Source organism: Anomaloglossus baeobatrachus, chromosome 5 (genome assembly GCF_048569485.1).
Source record: "Anomaloglossus baeobatrachus isolate aAnoBae1 chromosome 5, aAnoBae1.hap1, whole genome shotgun sequence".
In the NCBI taxonomy this organism is placed as follows: domain Eukaryota; kingdom Metazoa; phylum Chordata; class Amphibia; order Anura; family Aromobatidae; genus Anomaloglossus; species Anomaloglossus baeobatrachus.
In genome coordinates this window covers 268,236,426-268,262,477 of record NC_134357.1, presented here as the reverse complement: position 1 = coordinate 268,262,477, position 26,052 = coordinate 268,236,426, and the positions used below count along the sequence as shown (strand labels likewise).

Here is a 26,052-nt window from a genome sequence, read left to right as displayed (position 1 = left end):
CCAAATTAAACAAAAAAAAATCCTCTGGTTGAGACGGGGTAATTTCAATTTCCTATAAATATTTCAAGTAAGACCACAAATAATCTCCATACAGAGCCAAGGGTAAAGCTCCAGGGCCACAACGTGCAGGCAGTGACCCCCAAACAGTAATCTATGGACCCTCAGAGCTTTGTCAGTGTCACGTGACTAAAGATAGCTAGCAACAAGGAGACTGAGCTCCACAACTCCACCTCAGCAGCACAGCTAGAAGAGTCAGACTCCTCCCACACACGTGACTGATCACATGGGCCTGACATCATCAAAGGTCCTTTATCCCTGCTCCCGTCAGTGATAGTGAGGCGTGGAACGCAGACAGGAAGTTTGTGAGCAGATAACATCCGGTGTGGAAGTTATGCTAGAAGCTGGAGCTTCGATGAAATGTCTCCTCCATTCAGGGGATCCTAAATAGCGGGGGCTGCAGGTGAGAGTGTGCGGAGGACCGCACCGCCTGTGCAAAGTGCAGCACGTCCTATACACGACATGTAATGTGCCTCCATCACACTGACTGGATGGACTTCTCACTGATCATTGTCTCCATAATGTGTGTGTACATTATACACAACACTGTGCACATTATTATGTATGTGTACATTATATACATTATAACGTGTCTGCATATTATACAGTGTAGTGCAGGTTATAATGTGTGTCCATTATATACAATGTGTCTACGTTATATACAATATAGTGCAGGTTATGTGTGTCCATTATATACAGTATAACGTGTCTGTACGCTATATACAGCATAACGTGTCTGTACGTTATATACAGCATAACGTGTCTGTAATATACAGTATAACGTGTCTGTACGTTATATACAGCATAACGTGTCTGTACGTTATATACAGCATAACGTGTCTGTACGTTATATACAGCATAACGTGTCTGTACGTTATATACAGCATAACGTGTCTGTACGTTATATACAGCATAACGTGTCTGTACGTTATATACAGCATAACGTGTCTGTACGTTATATACAGCATAACGTGTCTGTACGCTATATACAGCATAACGTGTCTACGTTATATACAGCATAACGTGTCTGTACGTTATATACAGCATAACGTGTCTGTACGTTATATACAGCATAACGTGTCTGTACGTTATATACAGCATAACGTGTCTGTACGTTATATACAGCATAACGTGTCTGTACGTTATATACAGCATAACGTGTCTGTACGTTATATACAGCATAACGTGTCTGTACGTTATATACAGCATAACGTGTCTGTACGTTATATACAGCATAACGTGTCTACGTTATATACAGCATAACGTGTCTGTACGTTATATACAGCATAACGTGTCTGTACGTTATATACAGCATAACGTGTCTGTACGTTATATACAGCATAACGTGTCTGTACGTTATATACAGCATAACGTGTCTGTACGTTATATACAGCATAACGTGTCTGTACGTTATATACAGCATAACGTGTCTGTACGTTATATACAGCATAACGTGTCTGTACGTTATATACAGCATAACGTGTCTGTACGTTATATACAGCATAACGTGTCTGTACGTTATATACAGCATAACGTGTCTGTACGTTATATACAGCATAACGTGTCTGTACGTTATATACAGCATAACGTGTCTGTACGTTATATACAGCATAACGTGTCTGTACGTTATATACAGCATAACGTGTCTGTACGTTATATACAGCATAACGTGTCTGTACGTTATATACAGCATAACGTGTCTGTACGTTATATACAGCATAACGTGTCTGTACGTTATATACAGCATAACGTGTCTGTAATATACAGCATAACGTGTCTGTACGTTATATACAGCATAACGTGTCTGTACGTTATATACAGCATAACGTGTCTGTACGCTATATACAGCATAACGTGTCTACGTTATATACAGCATAACGTGTCTGTACGTTATATACAGCATAACGTGTCTGTACGTTATATACAGCATAACGTGTCTGTAATATACAGCATAACGTGTCTGTACGTTATATACAGCATAACGTGTCTGTACGTTATATACAGCATAACGTGTCTGTACGCTATATACAGCATAACGTGTCTACGTTATATACAGCATAACGTGTCTGTACGTTATATACAGCATAACGTGTCTGTACGTTATATACAGCATAACGTGTCTGTACGTTATATACAGCATAACGTGTCTGTACGTTATATACAGCATAACGTGTCTGTACGTTATATACAGCATAACGTGTCTGTACGTTATATACAGCATAACGTGTCTGTACGTTATATACAGCATAACGTGTCTGTACGTTATATACAGCATAACGTGTCTGTACGTTATATACAGCATAACGTGTCTGTACGTTATATACAGCATAACGTGTCTGTACGTTATATACAGCATAACGTGTCTGTACGTTATATACAGCATAACGTGTCTGTACGTTATATACAGCATAACGTGTCTGTACGTTATATACAGCATAACGTGTCTGTACGTTATATACAGCATAACGTGTCTGTACGTTATATACAGCATAACGTGTCTGTACGTTATATACAGCATAACGTGTCTGTACGTTATATACAGCATAACGTGTCTGTACGTTATATACAGCATAACGTGTCTGTACGTTATATACAGCATAACGTGTCTGTACGTTATATACAGCATAACGTGTCTGTACGTTATATACAGCATAACGTGTCTGTACGTTATATACAGCATAACGTGTCTGTACGTTATATACAGCATAACGTGTCTGTACGTTATATACAGCATAACGTGTCTACGTTATATACAGCATAACGTGTCTACGTTATATACAGCATAACGTGTCTACGTTATATACAGCATAACGTGTCTGTACGTTATATACAGCATAACGTGTCTGTACGTTATATACAGCATAACGTGTCTGTACGTTATATACAGCATAACGTGTCTGTACGTTATATACAGCATAACGTGTCTGTACGTTATATACAGCATAACGTGTCTGTACGTTATATACAGCATAACGTGTCTGTACGTTATATACAGCATAACGTGTCTGTACGTTATATACAGCATAACGTGTCTGTACGTTATATACAGCATAACGTGTCTGTACGTTATATACAGCATAACGTGTCTGTACGTTATATACAGCATAACGTGTCTGTACGTTATATACAGCATAACGTGTCTGTACGTTATATACAGCATAACGTGTCTACGTTATATACAGCATAACGTGTCTACGTTATATACAGCATAACGTGTCTGTACGTTATATACAGCATAACGTGTCTGTACGTTATATACAGCATAACGTGTCTGTACGTTATATACAGCATAACGTATCCCTATATTATGCAGTATAGTGCAGGTTATGTGTACATTATATACAGTATAGTGCAGGTTATTACGTGTGTACATTATATTCACTGTGTCTATACAGTATAGTGCAGGTTATTACGTGTCCATTATATACACTGTGTGTATACATTATACAGTATAGTGCAGGTTATTACGTGTGTACATTATATTCACTGTGTCTATACATTATACAGTATAGTGCAGGTTATTACGTGTGTACATTATATACACTGTGTCTATACATTATACAGTATAGTGCAGGTTATTACGTGTGTACATTATATACACTGTGTCTATACATTATACAGTATAGTGCAGGTTATTACGTGTGTACATTATATACACTGTGTCTATACATTATACAGTATAGTGCAGGTTATTACGTGTGTACATTATATACACTGTGTCTATACATTATACAGTATAGTGCAGGTTATTACGTGTGTACATTATATACACTGTGTCTATACATTATACAGTATAGTGCAGGTTATTACGTGTGTACATTATATACACTGTGTTTATACATTATACAGTATAGTGCAGGTTATTACGTGTGTAAATTATATACACTGTGTCTATACAGTATAGTGCAGGTTATTACGTGTCCATTATATACACTGTGTCTATACATTATACAGTATAGTGCAGGTTATTACGTGTGTACATTATATACACTGTGTCTATACATTATACAGTATAGTGCAGGTTATTACGTGTCTATACATTATAGTGCAGGTTATTACGTGTGTACATTGTATTCACTGTACATTATACAGTATAGTGCAGATTATTACGTGTGTACAGTATATACACTGTCTATACATTATACAGTATAGTGCAGGTTATTACGTGTGTACATTGTATTCACTGTACATTATACAGTATAGTGCAGATTATTACGTGTCTATACATTATACAGTATAGTGCAGGTTATTACGTGTGTACATTATATACACTGTTTATACATTATACAGTATAGTGCAGGTTATTACGTGTGTACATTATATACACTGTGTCTATACATTATACAGTATAGTGCAGGTTATTACGTGTCTATACATTATAGTGCAGGTTATTACGTGTGTACATTGTATTCACTGTACATTATACAGTATAGTGCAGATTATTACGTGTCTATACATTATAGTGCAGGCTATTACGTGTGTCCATTATATACACCTGTGACTGGTCTTTCGTGCACTGCTTCAGGCAGAATAACAAGTTCAGCATTATATAGTGAATGTACACAGCTGACCATCATTGGTAGGGTTCTGGTTATACATAACTCATTAATGTTGATAACTATTTGCCAACAGGTTTACTCGTCCTCTAGAGACAATCTGCTACTTATAAAACTGATTTTTAGCAACACTGCAGCAAGCAGCCCATCGCTAGATGCGGGGTGTCTGTCTGTACATCATGCTGCTTTCATTGGGTGGCAATAATCTGGTAATTGACTGGTAATATTGGCGTTTAGATGCAGGGTGTCTGTCTGTACATCATACGGCTTTCATTGGGTGGCAATAATCTGGTAATTGACTGGTAATATTGGCGTTTAGATGCGCGGTGTCTGTCTGTACATCATGCGGCTTTCATTGGGTGGCAATAATCTGGTAATTGACTGGTAATATTGGCGTTTAGATGCGGGGTGTCTGTCTGTACATCATGCGGCTTTCATTGGGTGGCAATAATCTGGTAATTGACTGGTAATATTGGCGTTTAGATGCGGGGTGTCTGTCTCTACATCATGCGGCTTTCATTGGGTGGCAATAATCTGGTAATTGACTGGTAATATTGGCGTTTAGATGCGGGGTGTCTGTCTGTACATCATGCGGCTTTCATTGGGTGGCAATAATCTGGTAATTGACTGGTAATATTGGCGTTTAGATGCGGGGTGTCTGTCTCTACATCATGCGGCTTTCATTGGGTGGCAATAATCTGGTAATTGACTGGTAATATTGGCGTTTAGATGCGGGGTGTCTGTCTGTACATCATGCTGCTTTCATTGGGTGGCAATAATCTGGTAATTGACTGGTAATATTGGCGTTTAGATGCGGGGTGTCTGTCTGTACATCATGCGGCTTTCATTGGGTGGCAATAATCTGGTAATTGACTGGTAATATTGGCGTTTAGATGCGGGGTGTCTGTCTCTACATCATGCTGCTTTCATTGGGTGGCAATAATCTGGTAATTGACTGGTAATATTGGCGTTTAGATGCGGGGTGTCTGTCTCCACATCATGCTGCTTTCATTGGGTGGCAATAATCTGGTAATTGACTGGTATTATTGGCGTTTGAATTACCAGTTGTGATAAACTCTCTCTTCTCTACTGTGGATCTTAAAGGGAACCTGTCAGATACAATATGCACCCAGCACCACGAGCAGTTCTGGGTGCTTATGGCTAATTCCTGCCTAGCAGTCCCAGCCTATAGTAGCATAGCTAAAGGGATCTTTTCAAAAAGTATTTCTAAAGATCCCATAAGCATGCTAATGAGGCTAGCGACTAGTCGCAAGGGTGTTATTTCACTTGGCTAGTCGAGCCCCTTAGCATATAAGCACTCCCCTTTTGGGTGTGCTAACCTGCTAATTAATGGGCGGAATCAGAGTCATGGTCACTCTCACCTAGGTTGCCACGGATGGTTTTCAGCTCAGTGCACATGGATCAGAATGCCTGGCACTTCCGGTCATGCGCACTATGCCAGTTTGAAGCCGAGACGAGTACAGGCATTCTGATCCATGCGCATTGAGTTGATAACCAGCGTTGGCCACGATGAGAGTGACCATTCCTCTGTTGCTGTGCCTTCATTAGCATGCCCACCGGGGCGTGCTTACATGCTGATGGGGCCAACTAGCCAAGGGAACGAACGCCCTTGTGACTAGTCCCTACGCTCTTTAGCATATAATAAAGATTCTTTTGAAATACATTTTCTAAAGATCTCTTTATCTATGCTACTATATACAGGGACGGTTAGGCAGGGATTAATAATATGCACCCAGAACTGCTCATGGGGCCGGGTGCTTATTGCTCCTAACGGGTTCCCTTTAAGGGAGCAGGAAAGCTAGTTTGGGTCCCAGACAGTGTTAGCGTCACTTTTTTTTTTTTTTTTTTTTTTTTTCTTTTCTTAAACTGTATTGAAAAATATAATTTGCTGTATTCGTCTGTGCAGATAGATATTGTAATAAAATGTTCACCAATCACAGCAGTTGGTAGACTATGGATGCTGGTACAGTGGCATGTGTTGCAGTTTCCATTGGGGGTCTTTGCGTCATGTTATACTGATGTGAACAGAAGCCTAGATTGTAGGTGGCTTTTTCTACTTGGAATATATTTTTCCTTGCTCTGAGAAGGGCTTCATGGGGCTCTGAGATTGATGTTCTTCTAATCATTTGTGTGTCTGGTGCCCCTCCACCCCCCCCCCTCCCCCTCCCGTCATCCTCGTTACGTGACCTTTTTCTGTTCGTAGGTGTCAGCTTGATAGAGATCTGAAGGTGCGTCCTGAAGATATCTTATGTGTCCAGTGATAATGGACAAGGAAAGCAATCATGTGACGAAGATGATATTGAAGCTTACCTTGGAGATCATCTATCTGCTGACTGATGAGGTGAGGGATTCTCTCTGTCACAGTCACTTACCTTCTACTGGGTGTGGAGAGACAGGGTTCAGTGGGTGCTCTCTTCTGCTGGCCCGGCCGCCTTTTAGAAACACTGCATGGACCAGGGCTCATCCCATTTGAACGCCCAAACTCCATACCATTGGGCATACTCAGACAACACAGGGTGCGGGAACCACAATAATTAGACCTTATTGGATCCCCAATAGTCAGAGACATATAACAAAACAATGAAAACCACAACAGGCAACAGAGTCTCACCCTTCCGCTGGCTCACCAGGGACCAGACTATTTTTGCCTTCAGAGCTTCCAGGGCCACATACCCGAAACCAGCAGCACCCTGCTTTTGGCAGGCACCCACCGGGAACAGGAAAGTAACAAATGTAGGAAACTTCACGACCACAGCAAAGTCCGTAGCCAGGTAACCGAATCATCCGCAACCTGGGCTTCTTCCAGCTGAATCCTAGAATCCTTGGCTGTGCTCCTGCACAATGTAATCCAGTTTCAGACTCCCTAGCTAGCACCGAAGTGCCTAGGCTGGATAATGGACTTCCAACCTGGATCGAAACCCCTAGATTGCAGCCATGTAGCAAAAGAACAACCTGGTTGCTCCAAGAGTCCCTTTTTATATCTGGGTATGTAGTCTCACCGGATTGGTGGAATAAGGCTGTGCTCTGATTGGGTGGCATTTCAATCCGCATAGGTAGTTCTCATCTCAGTTAGGGTACTGTCACACTTTAGCGACGCTCCAGCGATCCCACCAGCGATCTGACCTGGTCAAAATCGCTGGTGCGTCGCTACATGGTCGCTGGTGAGCTGTCAATCAGGCAGATCTCACCAGCGACTAGTGACAAGCCCCCAGCGACGCGTGGAAGCGATGCTGCGCTTGGTAACTAAGGTAAATATCGGATAACCAAGCGCTTGATTACCCGATATTTACCTTGGTTACCAGTACAACACCGCTTAACGCTGGCTCCCTGCATTCCTAGCCAGAGTACACATCGGGTTAATAAGCAAACCGCTTTGCTTATTTAACCGATGTGTACTCCGGCTACGTGTGCAGGGAGCCGGCACTGGCAGCCTGAGAGCGGCGGACGCTAGTAACCAAGGTAAATATTGGGTAACCAAGCAAAGCACTTAGCTTGGTTACCCGATATTTACCTTGGTTACAGCTTACCGCAGGCTGCCAGAAGCCGGCTCCCTGCTCCCCGCACATTCAGATTGTTGCTCTCTCGCTGTCAAACACAGCGATGTGTGCTTCACAGTGGGAGAGCAACGTCCAAAAAATGAACCAGCACTGTGTGTAACGAGCAGCGATCTCACAGCAGGGGCCAGGTCGCTGCTCAGTGTCACACACAGCGAGATCGCTAATGAGGTCACTGCTGCGTGACTCGGCAGCGATCTCGCTAGCTATCTCGCTATGTGAGAAGTACCCCTTAGATAGACAGACAGGCTGGGGGAAGTTACATTAACTTAGCAATCCATGTTCTCAAACAATGGGAGGCTCTGAAAGTTCTGGGGGAAACAATGACTCAAAAACACTAGGTAACACCACAAGGATTCATGTCTAGCCAATTAAGAACATTAAACCCTTACAGACGTTTTACAGGGCTTTGTCTTCACACTGGGAACGTAGTGAATGGCAGTGCATGTTCTTTACATCTATTATAGGAATATACGCTTGTAAAGAAATTTGGGGAGTATGTGTCACTTAAGTCCATATTGGATCCTGAACTTCCATCGTGGGCACATGAGAGGAAGAATGATCAGAAGATCCTGGATCTCACCAAGAAGATCACCGAGCTGCTGACTGAAGAGGTGAGAGCTGCTGTGAACACTGGGTTGTTACTTAGGACCACTGAGGTGTTTGGATGGTAATTTGTTTTCTTTGGGTCAGGTTCCGGTAAGATGTCAGGACATCATGGTCTGTTTCACTATGGAAGAGTGGGAGTATGTAGAAGGACACAAGGATCTTTACAAGAACATCATGATGGAAACTCCTGAACCCATCCCACCTCCTGGTAATTTTGTTACCACAATTAAGATCTTTGTAATGAAAACATATCCACAACACTCCTGAAAGGAATTTTTTTTTAGTCTGAAAATGCTCCTTTAAATGATACATCGAGGCAAGTGTTAGTGATGGACCAACAACTCCCCCTCGTTAATATCAGCAATTAGCTGCACTCAGATATCCCATTAACCCTTTAATGACATCTGACCAAATATATGTTGGATGCTGATCCCTGGTCTGTTGTGTACATTTTCCACCAGTTTGTACATGTACAAAATGCTGTGATGGACAAGGTAAGATGCAAGCAGTAGGATTTTGTGCATTATACATGGGTATACTCGGCAGTATGTCGTCTCAAAGGACGATATGTACGTCCGACATACTGGATGTTACACTTGTCATGTCATTACATAAATAACAAAAGGGCTGCTGCAATTTAAAAAACAATCTGATCTTCTATTTTGTACTATTACGAAAACCCAAAGAAATGGATTTCAAATTTGTATACATGCAATGTGTACGAACATGTACACACTGGCCATTAAACAATAGGACAAATTATTTACAAGCTGATATGCAGATATTTGATATTTCTATTATTTTTTCCATGTATTTATTCTTTTGTTAGTGTCCTTCCTAGGATGCTCCTTTTACAGTACATTTGATTGTACTAGATGGTAAAAAAAAACTATTTTATAAATTAATTATAATAATTCGTCTCAGACTAGTTGAGAGGATGTTGGTTTCCCCAGACTAGTCATTTCACTAATCCTGTTATTACACCCTTGTGGGAGTGATAACCTGATTTGCAAGAGCCAGCAAAGCCTTCAGCTCTTTGCAAATCTCGCGCATGCACACAACTTTTGTTCTGTCATGTCCGTGTGCGATGAAGCCTGGTGTACGGTCCCCCGGCTTGATTGGCTCACTGCTCATGTATGGGGAGCACAGGCTACTGCCACTACTGATACCGGATTACCTTTAAGCGCCACCTTTTTGCACAGGTGGAACTGACAGCGGAGGGTCGATGTGTGAGATTTGCAAGGAGGTATTTGCTAGAAGATTAGAAAATGTGGTGATCCTGAAACGTGCAGACAGCGTCATATGTGCAGTATAGAAATGACAACCATTTCTGGAGTACTGCTGTAATTAGGGCAGCAGCCCATAAATATACAACTCATTCAGTCTCAGCATTGCATATTGGGGCTCTGTTGATTTTTCAAGTCACAGTATGCAAACGCTATCCTAATCCAGTTATGGTTTTGTGTCTTGATAGTGGACATAGCCTCTGTGGATATATCTGATGCATTGAAATCCGTTCCTCCATGCAAGAGCATTAATGACCAGGAATATGCTGCAATAGAAGGTAAGAGTTTGGGGATAATCTGCCTATAATGAGCATCGATCACTGTAAGAAGTAGTTTACTAACACTTGTTTACTTAAGCCTGCTTTACATGTTACAATTCTGCATACGATATCATATGCGATCGTAACCACCCCCATCGTATGTGTGGCATGTTCAATTTTGTTGAATGTGCCGCACAAACGATTAACCCCCGTCACATGTACTTACCCTTCCATACGACCTCGCTGTGGGCGGCGAACGTCCACTTCCTGGAGTGGGAGGGACGTTCGGCGTCACAGCGACGTCACGCGGCAGCCGGCCAATAGAAGCGGAGGGGCGGAGATGAGCGGGATGTAAACATCCCGCCCACCTCCTTCTGCATTACCGGCAGGAGCCGCAGGACGCTGGTAAGTTCTGTTCATCGTTCCCGGGGTGTCACACACTGCGATGTGTGCTACCCCGGGTACGATGAACAAACTGACGTTCAATTCATGAGGAATGAACGACGTGCGTGCAATGAACGTTTTACCGTTCATTCGCAATCGCACGTAGTTGTTACACACTGCAATGTACCTTACAATGCCGGATATGCGTCACTTACGACGTGACCCCGCCGACACATCGTAAGATACATTGTAGTGTGTAAAGCGGGCTTTAGAGTCAGCTGCTGCATTAAATGGAATCTGTCAGCAGGTTTTTCCTACCTCACCCGAGAGCAGCATAAACTAGGAAAAGAGACCCTGAATATCGTGTGTGTGTGTGTGTGTGTGTGTGTGTGTGTGTGTGTGTGTGTGTGTATAATGGCTCAATAATAATATTTATCTTTATTATTGCTGATTTTATATATATATATATATATATATATATATATATATATATATATATATATATATATATATATATATATATATCTATATCTAATGTTTTGTTATTTTCTTGTGAGTTGTGTATCTTACTAAGTGTTCATTGGAACCTTTGCTTCATTGACATGGTTACATACACAGTGTGCAGAATTATTAGGCAAGTTGTATTTTAGAGGATTTTTTTTATTATTGATAAACAACTATGTTCTCAATCAACCCAAAAGACTCCTAAATATCAAAGCTTAATATTTTTGGAAGTTGGAGTGTTTTGTTTTTTTTTAGATTTGGCTATCTTAGGCCCCCTTCACACGTCCGTGAAAAACACGCACGTGTGTTACAAGCCGTTTTTCGGGTCCGTGTCCCGTTTTTGTGTCCGTTTTTATGGTCCGTGTGGCACCTGTGTGAATTGCGTATGCTAGCCGTGTTTGTGTGCAGAACGTCCGTGTGTGCGTGTGGAATTAACGTGTATGTGTACGTGTAATGTCCGTGTGTAATGTCCGTGTGTGTGATGCACAATGTCGTTTATAAATGTCGGCTGACAGCAGACAGAGTTGCGCGATGAGAATGAACTCGGGTGAACTTCACCCGACTTCATCCTCATACCGCGGCTCTGTCTGTGTCGAGTACTGATTAGCGGTCACCTGTGAAGGATTCACCAGTGACCGCTAATCCCCCGATTGACTGAAGTTTCCCCCCTCTCTCATACTCACCGTTCCTCGATCTCCGGCGCAGCGCTGCACGGCATTCACACTGCTGCGGCGGCTTTTACTATTTTGAAAAAGCCGGCTGCTCATTAAACAATCTCCTATTCCCTGCTTTCCCCGCCCACCGGCGCCTATGATTGGTTACAGTGAGACACGCCCCCACGCTGAGTGACAGGTGTCACACTGCACCCAATCACAGCAGCCGGTGGGCGTGTCTATACTGTGCAGTAAAATAAATAAATAAATAATTAAAAAAAAACGGCGTGCGGTTCCCCCCAATTTTAATGCCAGCCAGATAAAGCCATACGGCTGAAGGCTGGTATTCTCAGGATGGGGAGCTCCACGTTATGGGGAGCCCCCCACCCTAACAATATCAGTCAGCAGCCGCCCAGAATTGCCGCATACATTATATGCGACAGTTCTGGGGCTGTACCCGGCTCTTCCCGATTTGCCCTGGTGCCGTTGGCAAATCGGGGTAATAAGGAGTTATTGGCAGCCCATAGCTGCCAATAAGTCCTAGATTAATCATGTCAGGCGTCTATGAGACACCTTCCATGATTAATCTGTAAGTTACAGTAAAAAAACACACACACCCGAAAAAATCCTTTATTTCAAATAAAAAACACACACAAATTCCCTCATTACCAATTTATTAACCCCGACAAACCCTCCATGTCCGGCGTACTCCACGGACCTCCAGCGTCGCGTCCAGCTCTGCTGCATGGAGGTGACAGGAGCAGCAGAAGACACCGCCGCTCCGGTCACCTCCACACAGCAAATGAGGTGAGTAGCGCGATCAGCTGCTGTCAGTCAGGTAACTCGCGGCCACCGCTGGATCCAGCGGTGGCCGCGGGTAACCTCAGTATTTAACCTCAGTTAAAGTATTTTACAAATATTGATGACTTTTTTTCAAATTGCTAAAAGATGTCATGTGATCACATTTTGTCTTTGTATAATGCTGCTCCTCCCCACACACTCTGGTTCCTTCATTCTCTGAGTTTGTTGGTCATTGATTATTGGGTAATTATATCCCTGCTGCTGGTCTTTCTTGGTATCTAGATTTTGGTGTAATGTATTTTTGTTGACTATTAAATGACTGGCAGTCAGTTGTAGCCGGCCGCAGACACATATCACTCATTTTAGCTTTTTTTTTTTGTATTCCTATATAGATGATTCAAGGAACACAAGTATGTCAGATGTATGCGAGAGTCCACCATATTCCCTCGATTGTTCAGTGGACGACTTCGATATTTCACAGGACAGCGATGATAAATATGGAAGTCAACCATTTAACCAAGAAATTGATGACAAAGAAGTGGAACAAAGTGATTATATTTCACAACTGAATAATGAAGAGGATCACTACGCCTCTGATGGCAGTGGAGAAGATGAGACCAACTCCTGTGACTGGAAACTGGAAGATGATTATATTCTAAAGGATTCTAAGGTGGAAGTTGGGGATCTAACAGAAGCCTGTAAGGAGGAAATGAACAATCTCATAGAGGCCTGTAAGGCGGAAATGGATCATCTCACAGAGGACTGTAAGGAAGAAATGGAAGAACTCACAGAGAACTGTCAGGAGCAAACGGAGGGTCTCGGAGGGGACTGTAAGGAGGAAAATGAGTATATCGGAGGGGACTATAAGGCGGAAACTGAGGATCTCAGACAGGATTGTAAAGCGGAAACAGACGATACCAGGAAGGATTGCAAACAGGAAAAGGCAAGAAAACGTAGGGACTGTAAATATGAAGATGATCCGGTTGAACAATATTTTGAGGTAGAGAGGAATATAGAGTATATCCTTTCCGTAGTGATATACCATGATGTCGGCTGTTGTCTGATGTGATCTGCAGGGAAATCGCGTTTTAACCATGTTTGGCTGTGTAAGTGGTTCAAAGACTCTACAGGAAGAAAATGGTTATATTATTCTTCCTGTAGCCGCTCACTTCCAGTCATCAAGGCAGTGCACTAGGATGTCAGTCGCTGCTTACTACACAGCCTACATGTGCATATATGTACAAGCATGCTGTCTGTGAAGGAGCAAAGGGAATTATAACATCTTCACTGTGTAATGAGCAGTTACTGTTACAGCTCCATGCTTCGCCCTGATAACTGGAAGAGAACAGAAGCTGCAGGGAGAATATCACTTAATTTTCTCCCTTAAGCCTTCTTCCAGTTACACTGCCAGACTTGATAAAAATGCTATTTACCTGCAGCTTACCAAAGATTTTCCAGGTAAATAATGCTTTTGTAGGTGACAGGTTCTCTGAAACTCCTTAGTGATCTTCCTGAAGTTTTTGAGTGTTTTTAATGCCTTGTATTGATTATGGTGCAGCAGTGATTTGGTTGCCGGCTGTCACAGCAGTGTGTGTGTGTGTGTGTGTGTGTGTGTGTGTGTGTGTGTTAGCCAGTGCATGACAAAAGTGAGTGCATCCCTCAAATTTTTGTAAATATTTTACATCTTTTGCGTGAGACAACACTGAAGAGATGACACTTTGATACAATGTAGTCAGTGTACAACTTATATAACAGTATAAGTTTGTGGTGCCCTCTAAATAACCCAACACACAGCCATTAATGTTTAAAGCACTAGCAACAAAAGTGATTACACCCTTATGTGGAAATGGCCAAATTGTGCCCAATTAGCCATTTTCCTTTCCCGGTGTCATGTGACCCATTAGTGTTACAAGGTCTCAGATGTGAATAGAATGTAGGTGTGGTAAGTTTACTGTTATCTCTTACACACTCTCATACTAGTCACTTGAGTTTCAACATGGCACCTCATGGCAAAGAAATCTCTTAGGATTTGAAAAAAAAAAAAAAGTTGTTGCTCTACATAAAGATGGCCTAGGCTATAAGAAGATTCCTAACACCCTGAAACTAAGCTGCAGCACAGTGGCCAAGACCATACAGCAGTTAAACTAGACCCGTTACATTCAGAACACGCTTCACCATGGTTGACCAAAGAAGTTGAATGCATGTGCTCAGCATCATATCTAGAGGTTGAATTTTCAAAATAGACACATGAGTGCTGCCAGTATTGCTGCAGAGGTTAAAGGGTTGGGGGGGGGGTTAACCTGTCAGTGTTCAGACCATATGCCGCACACTGCATCAAATTGGTCTGCATGGCTGTTGTCCCAGAAGGAAGCCTTTTCTAAACACGATGCACAAGAAAGGCTGCAAACAGTTTGCTGAAGACAAGCAGACTAAGGACATGGATTACTGGAACCAGGTCCTGTGGTCTGATGAGACCAAGATAAACTTATTTGGTGAAGATGGTGTCATTGTATTGATGGCAACTACGGTTGGTGACGAGTACAAAGACAAGTGTGTCTTGTTTACACTCAAGCATGGTAATGGGAGTCTCATGGTTTGGGGCCGCATACGTGTTGCCAGCTGTGGGGGCTACAGTTCATTGATGGAATCATGAATGACAACATGTACTGTGACATACTGAAGCAGGGCATGTCCCCTCCCTTCGGAAACTGGGCTGCAAGGCAGTATTTCAAAATGTTAAGAACTCCATATACACCTCCAAGATGACGATTACCTTGCTAAAGTGAAGGTAAAGGTACTGGACTGGCCAAGCATGTCTCCAGACCTAAATCCTAATGAACATTTGTGGGGCCTCCTGCAATGTAAGGTGGAGGAGCGCATGGTCTCTGTCATCCACCAGCTCCTTGATGTGATCATGGAGTGCGAAAGGATCCATTGGCTCCTCAAATCTCTACTGAACTCCATGCTCAAGAGAGATAAGGCAGTGCTTGAAAATAATGGTGGCCACTCAAAATATTGATACTCTGAGCACAATTTAGCCATTTTCACTTAGGGGTATACCCCCTTTTGTTGCCAGTAAGTTAGACATTAATGGCTGTGTTGGGTTATTTATAGGGCACACCAAATTCACTGTTACACAAGCTGTACACTGATTCCATTACATTGTATCAAAGTGTCAAATCCTCAGTGTTGTCCCATGAAATGCTATCCTGAAATGTTTACAGAAATGTGAGGGGTGTATCACTATACACAGTCATATGAAAAAGTTTGGGCACCCTTATTAATGTTAACCTTTTTTCTTTATAACAATTTGTGTTTTTGCAACAGCTATTTCAGTTTCATATATCTAATAACTGATGGACTGAGTAATATTTCTGGATTGAAATGAGGTTTATTGTACTAACAGAAAATGTGCAATCCCTTTTTCAAGCATAATGGTAACTCCCGCTAATATTTTCAAGAGGAATAACTGCAGAATAGATTGGGGAATTCTACTACACTACTTACAAAAAGTCAGGAACATTTGACTTTTGGGTGAAATTTATGTAACACGTAAAAAGTTCACGCTACAGTGATACTTTGTCATGAAAGTAGAGTATTATTTAAGTAAGGGCATTCAATGGATGATTTCCTCATCTCAAATAACTTGACTGAGACAAAAGCCACCAACAGTGGTGGGTATACCCCCCAAAAATATCAATGTCTCAATAACTTGCCATGTGGCTTGAGCATCAATTACAGCTTGATAACAATTCATGCTGTTCTTAAGTGGAGTTATTGTCTGCTGAGGCATGGCATCCTACTCTTGAAAGGTGACCGTCAGGTCATTGAGGTTCTGAGATAGTTATGAGCCTCTACATGGCAACTCATCTGATCCCATAGGTTTTCTATGGGATTCAGGTCTGGAGAAAGTGCATGCCACTCCATTTGAGGTCCCCCAGTCTCCAACAGCCGTTCTCTAATGATGTGACCTTGATGAGCTGGAGCATTGTCATCCATGAACATGAAATTAGGCCTGTGTTGTTCATGCAGAGGCACATGACTGCATTAATGATGTTATTCAGGTAGTAGGTGCTTGTCACAGCACCTTTCACAAAGTTTACAACAGTTCTGTACTGACAAGACACACTTGCCCACACTGTAACACCACCACCGCCACCAAAGGCTCGTCTGGTAGTAACAGTGTCTGATGCATAGCTCTCTCCCTGACTTCTCCAACATCGTTGCTGGCCATCATTTCTGCTCAGCGTAAATTGACTTTCATGAGTGAACAGCACTGAGGCCCGCTGGTCCCTCATCCAGCTAGACAGTGACTCCTTCCTGTGCCTGGTGGTTTGGTCGGGTACCCTTGCAGGTCATCAAGCACACAGACCATATTGATGTAAAAGGTTTTGAATGGTCTAACGTGACACTTGGGTGCCTCTCGCCTCTCTTAAATGTGCCTGGAGTTGTGTGACATTCATAATCCGGTTCTGAAGGGCATTATTCACAATGAATCTGTCATGCGTGTGGAATGTGGCGAAATGATGTACGCTTCTATGCCTTTCTGTGACTCTTCCAGTCTCTCTGTATCTCTGTTAAAACCTGCTGATGACACTCTGTGAGACTCTAAGCTCAGTGGTTACTTCCATTCGAGAACATCCTGCTTGAAGTCCCGATCCTGCTTGAAGTCCCGCAATGACGAGGTATTGTTGATCAATTATTAGGTGTCATCTTGGTCTCATGATGTCAAAATATGAACAGCATGATGAGTAGGACTGTTTCAGTTCTAATTGAGCCCAGAAATGTATTGGGTGATTCATCGATTAAACACCTGTTGTTAATTTTGCCATTAAGATCCTTGTTGGAGAACAGCAAGTTTTGCAAAAAGTGCTGAACCTTGAACAGTAGGACATGTGCATTCAAATATTTAGAAAAGGTCACATTAAGTTCTACTGAAAGGGTTATAGTGCATTTTAGGATCATCCTGAATGTCACCCAAAAGCCAGATATCTCTATTGTTTTGTGAATAGTGTATTTACTTAAAACGGACATGTTAGGAGTGGTGGCAGATCCTTGTAAAGAGGGAAAGGCTTAAATACAACTGAAACGGTTAAAATACCTTTTTATGTTCATTAGGAAGAGATGTTAAAACATGTGAAAATTGAGGTGATATCGGATGATGATTGGGAGGAAGAAAACTCTTGGTGGGGTGAATCAGGAAGAGATCTCTTCATTGACGAAAATCCTGAAGATGTCCGCCCAGGTCGGTGTTCATTTCATTACTATCACATAAGTGTGTTACATGGTGTACTCATGAACCTCTGTGATAAATGGCTCCAAATATAATTCCGAAGAATAATTACAGTATGAGGCAAATAACTACTGATATACTAATTGATTTGGTCAATAAAGAGCTAATCTAATTTGATCAATGATGGATCTAGATATATTTTTCATACTATAAGACACACTTTCCCCAAAAAAAATTTAGGAGGAAAGTGAGGGGTGCTTCTTGTAGTCTGGATGTGCCTGGCTTGCTTTGGGTGGGGGAGAGCTACAGTGGTGGTGGAGCAAGTCACAAGAGGTAGGAGCGCAGGAAGCGGCAGCTAAGGCGCTGCCCCGCTTACACACCAAAGTCTGTTTCCGGCATCAGAAGAGGACGCCGAGCATCGGGGAAGCGGATGGAAAGTGAGTGGAATAGTTTATTTTTATGTGTATGGTGTAATAGGAGGCATATATACCAGGATGGGCCCATGATGGGGGACATATATACTAGGGTTGGGGACATGTACCATGATGGACACAGGATAGGGATCATATTCATACCAGGATTAGGGACATATATACCAGGATGAGGGACACTCATATCCCCCATCCTTGGCCCCTTCCAGGTATTAGTACAGACTTGAAGGACATTACCCTCATAACCGCGTCATCAGCAGATTTTTCCATACGCAGACCAAAGAGATCCTTTTCTAAAAATTAGGTTTAAGGTGTGACATTCAAATATGTTGGCCTGCAGTCTCACGCAAATTTCCTGAAGAAAAAGGGCACAAAAACAAATGCTAAACTCAATTCTAATGGTCATGTCACAGCGACGACGACGTCACTGCTAAGTCACCATTTTCTGTGACATAGCAGTGACCTTGCTAGCGATGTCGCTGTGTGTGACATCCAGCAACGACCTGGCCCCTGCTGTGAGGTCGCCGGTCGTTGCTGAATGTCCTGGACCATTTTTTGGACGTTGCTCTCCCGCTTTGAAGCACACATCGCTGTGTGTGACCGCGAGAGAGCGGCGATCTGAATGTGCAGGGAGCCGGCGTCTGGCAGCCTGCGGTAAGCTGTAACCAAGGTAAACATCGGGTAACCAAGCAACGCGCTTTGCTTGGTTACCCGATATTTACCTTGGTTACTAGCGTCCGCCGCTCTCAGGCTGCCAGAGCTGGCTCCCTGCTCCCTGCACACGTAGCCAGAGTACACATCGGTAAATAAGCAAAGGTTTGCTTATTAACCCGATGTGTACTCTGGCTACGAGTGCAGGGAGCCAGCGCTAAGCGGTGTGCACTGGTAACCAAGGTACATATCGGGTAACCAGCGAAGCATTTTGCTTGGTTACCCGATATTTACCTTAGTTACCAAGAGCAGCATCGCTTCCACGCGTCGCTGCTGGCTGGGGACTGGTCGCTGGTGAGATCTGCCTGATTGACAGCTCACCAGCGACCATGTAACGACGCAGCAGCGATCCTGATAAGGTCAGGTGGCCCGTCGTGATCGCTGTTGCGTCGCTACGTGTGACCCTAGCTTAAGGTACAGACTTGTCAATACATAACCTGAAAAGTGAACAAACCAGATCCTATATAGGTTTCCTTATTGTTCTTTTGCTAAACTAATATATTCTTCTTTTTTTTTGTGTGTGTAATACAGATGTATTGAATAACAAAATGATTGCTGATCAACTTTCACAGAAATTTTACCCGCACTCTCAAAAAGGAGATGGCAGTGTATCTCGGGATTACCAGGTAATCCACTTATCCAGAACGTATACCGGTAATCACTCTTCTCATGGCTTTGACTCTTATAGCATGAAGGCGGACGCCTTAACCTTGACCACCTTTTAGGACATTTTTTTTTCTTAAATGCATGCATTTGGAACTTTATTTTTGTAACTAGTTTTCATAAAAAAGTGTGCTGTTTTGACTTCTATAACCTTTGTGTTGCTCTTGCTTATTGCTGGCTGAAAAATAAACTAAATGAAAATGCATCTGAGCTTATTCTGATGGTCATATTTGAACGTTTAGAATTTTTTATTTCTTCTTCTGAACGCATCCCAGCTGATTTACTACTATAGACCACATCACAGTTGAATGTGCAGGGGAAAAAAAGCCTGTACTAACCAAACGATGCCACCATTTTTTTTTCTGAAACCCAATCGCAAAAATTATTTTTTTTTATCCCAAAGACATGTATTTAAAGGGGTATTTTCAGGTGGTCTCTTGATCAGCTTAGGTAGCGCTCACATCAGCGGTAATTTGCCACAAAACCGGATTCGTCATAAATGCATTTCAGTTCCATTCATTTTCAATGGACTCGCGGCAAGATACGGTCACATGCGGTTGTGTATGCCGCATGTAACTGCATCTTGCCGTGATTCCATTGTAAATGAATGGAACTGAAACTCATTTGACGCATCCGGTTTTGCAGCAAAATACCGCTAATGTGAGAGCGGCCTTACAGTTCTGCAGTCTCCTTATTTTCTGGGTTCCAAATGGAACTCAGTCGGATGGAGATAGTTGAATGGTGTGTTAGTCTCCACCGATGCACCCAGTGTCTGACATTGGATTCAGTGTTACTGTCATGTTGACAGAACAGCTGGTGTTCTGTCAAGGTGAAGTCAGGGCCGTAGCTAATGCCAGACACTGGAAAAGAAAGCATTGGTGGAAACTCGCTGGTGGAGCTATGCACGATGAATACTGTGTTTGTCTCTTTATAATAACCTGCAGCTGAGGACATTCATTTTTTGAAGAACAACTTCATTAACTCTCCTCTTGGAATGTAACTACTACATACACTTGACCAGGGTCTTGACAGGCAATAATGGCTGAGCATCATTGAAACAAGCTGTACACTACGTAAGATAAAAGCTCTCCTATCGGAAGACCCACAGCAGGTAGAAGAAGCAAGTCAATTGCAAAATTACCGTATTTTTCGGACTATAAGACGCACCTGACCATAAGACGCACCCTGGTTTTAGAGGAGGAAAATAAAATTTTAACCAAAAAATATGGTCATGACACACTGTTATGGGGCGAGGATCTGCTGCTGACACTGTTATGGGGGTAATGTCCCCAAATTCTCTACTAAGGTACCCCATTCTGATAAGGATCCTCCTGCCTTGTATATGATCCTGCTCATATACCCCCCATCCTGCTAATAATATACCCCCCATCCATCCTGCTAATAATATACCTTCCATCCATCCTGCTCATGATATACCCCCATCCATCCTGCTCATGATATGCCCCCATCCATCCTGCTCATGATATGCCCCCATCCATCCTGCTCATGATATGCCCCCATCCATCCTGCTCATGATATGCCCCCATCCATCCTGCTCATGAAATGCCCCCATCCATCCTGCTCATGAAATGCCCCCATCCATCCTGCTCATGAAATGCCCCCATCCATCCTGCTCATGAAATGCCCCCATCCATCCTGCTCATGAAATGCCCCCATCCATCCTGCTCATGAAATGCCCCCATCCATCCTGCTCATGAAATGCCCCCATCCATCCTGCTCATGAAATGCCCCCATCCATCCTGCTCATGAAATGCCCCCATCCATCCTGCTCATGAAATGCCCCCATCCATCCTGCTCATGAAATGCCCCCATCCATCCTGCTCATGAAATGCCCCCATCCATCCTGCTCATGAAATGCCCCCATCCATCCTGCTCATGAAATGCCCCCATCCATCCTGCTCATGATATGCCCCCATCCATCCTGCTCATGAAATGCCCCATCCATCCTGCTCATGATATGCCCCCATCCATCCTGCTCATGATATGCCCCCATCCATCCTGCTCATGATATGCCCCCATCCATCCTGCTCATGATATGCCCCCATCCATCCTGCTCATGATATGCCCCCATCCATCCTGCTCATGAAATGCCCCCATCCATCCTGCTCATGAAATGCCCCCATCCATCCTGCTCATGATATGCCCCCATCCATCCTGCTCATGATATACCCCCATCCTGGTAAATGGCGTGTATCCTGTGGCACAGGAAAAAAAAAATAAACGTTTATACTTACCCTTCCTCACTCCCTGAAGCACCGATCTCTGTCTCAGCTGCAGCGCCGCTGTGTGGAGCCGTCACCGTGTGTGGAGCAGTCACTGTTGTCTATCAAATAGGTCATAGACAAAAAGGGGAAAATTAAATTTTTGCAGTTTTATCATAATGAAGACAATCACAATCCCCTGTACGGACAATAATATAGAATATACTCCCAAACAATTGAAATTTAGTGCAAACACACTTAAGGAGACTGATTCCAATATAAAATCTAATTTTTATTCAAAGATAGACATACAGTATAAAAAATGTGCATTTTCCATATAGTCAATAATGAGGTAGGTGGATTAACTTACACCCACCCACCTAGGAAACCAGCCACATCAACCCATCTTTGCTCCATGAGCTACATAGTGAATACTAAGTCTAGTGAGCTTATGATGGAGGTACACTACGGGATCAAATAGTCCAATATAGAGACAAATAGTTCAAGACTTACCCATAGTATAAGAATAGAGGGTCTAAGCTGGCAGTCCCAGAGTGGGTGAATGAGCAACCTTTCTCCCGGACGCGCGTTATCGCAAATGCTTCATCAGCGGGGTACAGGCAGGTGACCGTTGTCTGCAGCATCGCGTCTTCCAGTCTGTGCCGGCGGTAAGCTGATCGATTCTGGTGGATACTAGCGGCGCGCACAGCGATGACGTTATCGCGGTGCGCGCCGCTAGTGTCCAGATCAGCTGACCGCCGGCACAGACAGGAAGACGCGATGCTGCAGGGGGGCGGCTCCACACACGGTGACGGGTGAGTACACTGATTCACTGCACCCCGCGCTGATAATGATGCACGGGGGGCAGTGAATACAGCCGCACATGATCACTCCAGGCTGTAGTTGCCAGGGGTGATCACGGCCAGCTGCTAATTATGCACACCCCCCCCCCCTTCCCGCCCATCACCCCGCCCACCTGTCAGCGCCGGTTTCGCTGAGAGATGATGGGCGGGAGGATGGGCGTGCATATGTAATGAGCGGGCCCACGTGGTCACGGCAGGCTGCTGCAGGCTGCTACAGCCTGCTGGTGCCGCCGATGACCCACTCCACTGCGGCACCCTCATTCCCCGCACCCGCAACCTTATAGTCAGACCATAAGACGCACCCCCCACTTTTCCCCAACATTTGGGGGGAAAAAAGTGCGTCTTATAGTCCGAAAAATACGGTACTTATTTTCGTTCTAACTAAAACAATTTAATAACTCAAGAATACCCCCTTTTTTTTTTATTATTATTAATGTCCCTAAAGGTGGACAACCTTTTTTTAAATAAGCTGTCGGCAAGCCAATAGAGTGAGAATAGACCGTGCGGCTGAATCTTTGCCTTTCTGCAGGGCTGCAGCCATTGACCAACATAGTGGGTGCAATTTTAGCAATGTAGCTACATCGTGTGGTCTCATCCTATGGATCTGTAATATGATGATTCTTACCATTTTTCTAACTCTTTTTTTTTTTTTTTTTTTTTTTTTTTTTTATTTGGTCTTAACAGCTTCCTGTTCTGCCTGGAGAACGAGCAAATAAAAGCAATCCACAGACTATGCTGAATTGTCACATGAATAATGGAACGGCAACACTAAATAATGTTAACACAAAAAATTGTGGAAAAACTCTTCCTTCTTGTCAAGTTGAACTGAAGTCCCAGTTCAGCGTTCCTGCTTCTCAAGATTATGTCCATATCGGACAACAGCAAAAAAATATTAACACTGCCAGAAAAACTACCTCAGATATTCAGACACTACAAAATTTTTTGAGTGAAATGAATGAAAATAGAAGAATTGAAGAAATGCCTCACACCGAGCTGGATACACTGCTTTCAAAATTTATACTGGTGGTGAAACGCAAAGATGGCAATGAATATGAGCCCCACACCCTCCGCTGTATGGTCGGAAGTATTGACCGTTTCTTGAAGGAACACAGCTACAACCACACCATCATTTATGGGAACAGCAAAGATTTTCCTTTGACAAAACAGTCGCTAAATGCAAAAATCAAATTTCTCAAAAAAATTGCAGAGAGCAATCCACCAATCAGGCAGGAGGCATTAACTGATGACGACATAGCCAATCTCTACAAGACTGGAACACTGTCCTTAGATAATCCAACGAGTTTACTAAACTTGGTATTCTTCAATAATGGTATTCATTTTGCATTACGAACAAAGGAACAGTACGCCCTCCAATGGGGTGACATCAAGTTAAAAATCGATTCCAGGGGGAACCAATACTTGGAGTATTCCGATCGGCAAACTGAAGCTCTAGAAAATCGCAAAAATGTAAGGCAACTGAAACCCAGGATATATGCAACTCCACATATTCCAGACAGGGACCCAGTAACCGCTTTTTTAAAATATCAAAGCTTCAGGCCTGGTTCCATGATGACACCAGATTCTCCTTTTTATTTGGCACCAAATGTGAACTACAATCCAGCATTTTCTGAATGGTACAGATCGACAAAAATAGGAATACAAAAAATTCGAGCCATGATGTCAACTATGAAGATTCGAGCCTCATTGCCAGAGTCAAAAAGGAAAGTAACCTACATAACAAAAAGAAGACTAGCCGAAAGGTTGCCACAGCACACATTGGCTTTAGGGGCAATGGTGTCGACAAGTCAACAAAATCATTTACACAGTTTTAACAACAAGCCGACCGTCATAGGGGTAAAGCAACATAAGCCAGGAATTATTATAAATAATTTACACACGACTTTGGCACGGCCATCACAGGAAAGGCAACCCATCGCGAGCAGCATCCAACCCCACCATTCAACCAGCAGATATGAGGAGTTATCTCATAAAAGAAGCTTTTTGGCGGCACAGATTGCCCAACAGCGTAACTCAAACATGTACCTAAACCACTACCGGTACCTAACTTCAGAGGAGCCTGCAAAAAGGCACAAGCCTATGTATGACTTCAAAAAAGAATAAAGTCCCTCATGTTTCGCTGTAGTGTAAGCCTCCGGCACATCGGACCTTTAGAAAGAACTTTTGGAAGTAGTTGGACTTAATTTGACTTTTCTAATTTAGTCTAACTGACGTGGTTTTTCATAAAGCTCTTTAAGCTATATTTATTCAACTTTTTAACTAAGTTGTTCAATGCTTATTTAAAAGAAATTTTACTTATTTCTACATGTTTTTTTCTGAGTTTTTATTATTTAATGGAATTTAAAATTGTGAACTTAACTTTTCTCAGGCACTAGATTATTTTTTCCCCCCCATTGTAATGTAAGTTGATAAAATTTAAGAATCTATTTTTCCATGATTTGGATTTTAAGAACTGTCCTGTATGAACTGCAGAAGTAAGTATGAGTTAAAGAAGTATGATTAAGTGGTCTATTTCATCATGCAATAAAAGGACAGCTATTCATGTGAAGTACAATGAGGAAAAGTTGTGATAAATTAGATTAGTTGCAAAATCCTGTGTTTTCTTTCCCAACTTTCTGAAGGCCCATATTCTAGAAAATGTTCACTACTATGTATTAAGGATCATGGAGCGAGGGCTCATCAGTCCTACATTTAGGGTATGTGCACACGTTGCTTTTTTTTCCGCGCGGAAAAAAACGCACCCTCTGGCAGAGGGGAGAATTGTAAACAATGCTTTCTTTGTCGCTCCATTGGGAGACCCAGACAATTGGGTGTATAGCTACTGCCTCCGGAGGCCACACAAAGTATTACACTCAAAAGTGTAAGGCCCCTCCCCTTCTGGCTATACACCCCCAGTGGGATCACTGGCTCACCAGTTTTGTGCTTTGTGCGAAGGAGGTCAGACATCCACGCATAGCTCCACTGTTTAGTCAGCAGTAGCTGCTGACTATATCGGATGGAAGAAAAGAGGGCCCATACTAAAGGGCCCCCAGCATGCTCCCTTCTCACCCCACTCTTGTCGGGTGTTTGTTAAGGTTGAGGTACCCATTGCAGGTACAGAGGCTGGAGCCCACATGCTGTTTTCCTTCCCCATCCCCTAGGGCTCTGGGTGAAGTGGGATCTTATCGGTCTCCAGGCACTGAGGCCGTGCTCCATCCACAGCTCCTGGGAATCTGCTGGACATGGA

The 26,052-nt window shown here is 43.0% G+C and overlaps 1 protein-coding gene across 2 annotated transcripts; it reads left to right on the top strand.

Annotated features, from left to right (window-relative positions):
* The first annotated feature begins 354 nt into the window (after positions 1–354).
* LOC142311234 (uncharacterized) lies at positions 355–25,620 on the top strand. Of its 2 annotated transcripts, none has more exons than XM_075349454.1 (9): positions 355–460; positions 6,838–6,975; positions 8,656–8,802; positions 8,882–9,005; positions 10,272–10,361; positions 13,078–13,685; positions 17,804–17,930; positions 19,592–19,686; positions 23,493–25,620. In XM_075349454.1, the coding sequence occupies exons 2-9, from the start codon at positions 6,883–6,885 to the stop codon at positions 24,927–24,929; spliced, it is 2,721 nt and encodes a 906-aa protein (XP_075205569.1). In that variant the 5' UTR covers positions 355–460; positions 6,838–6,882; the 3' UTR covers positions 24,930–25,620. The 2 variants fall into 2 exon arrangements, with proteins under 2 accessions (XP_075205569.1, XP_075205570.1); XM_075349455.1 differs by having other exon boundaries at positions 13,078–13,628; positions 23,493–25,618.
* The last annotated feature ends 432 nt before the right edge of the window (positions 25,621–26,052 follow it).

What these genes read in the sequence shown, in the direction of transcription:
- LOC142311234 (XM_075349454.1), top strand. Translation starts at nt 6,883, where the DNA reads ATGTGTCCAGTGATAATGGACAAGGAAAGCAATCATGTGACGAAGATG. An exon ending in TCTATCTGCTGACTGATGAG is followed by an intron (nt 6,976 to 8,655) that starts GTGAGGGATTCT and finishes CATCTATTATAG; the next exon opens with GAATATACGCTTGTAAAGAA. An exon ending in CGGTTGAACAATATTTTGAG is followed by an intron (nt 13,686 to 17,803) that starts GTAGAGAGGAAT and finishes TATGTTCATTAG; the next exon opens with GAAGAGATGTTAAAACATGT.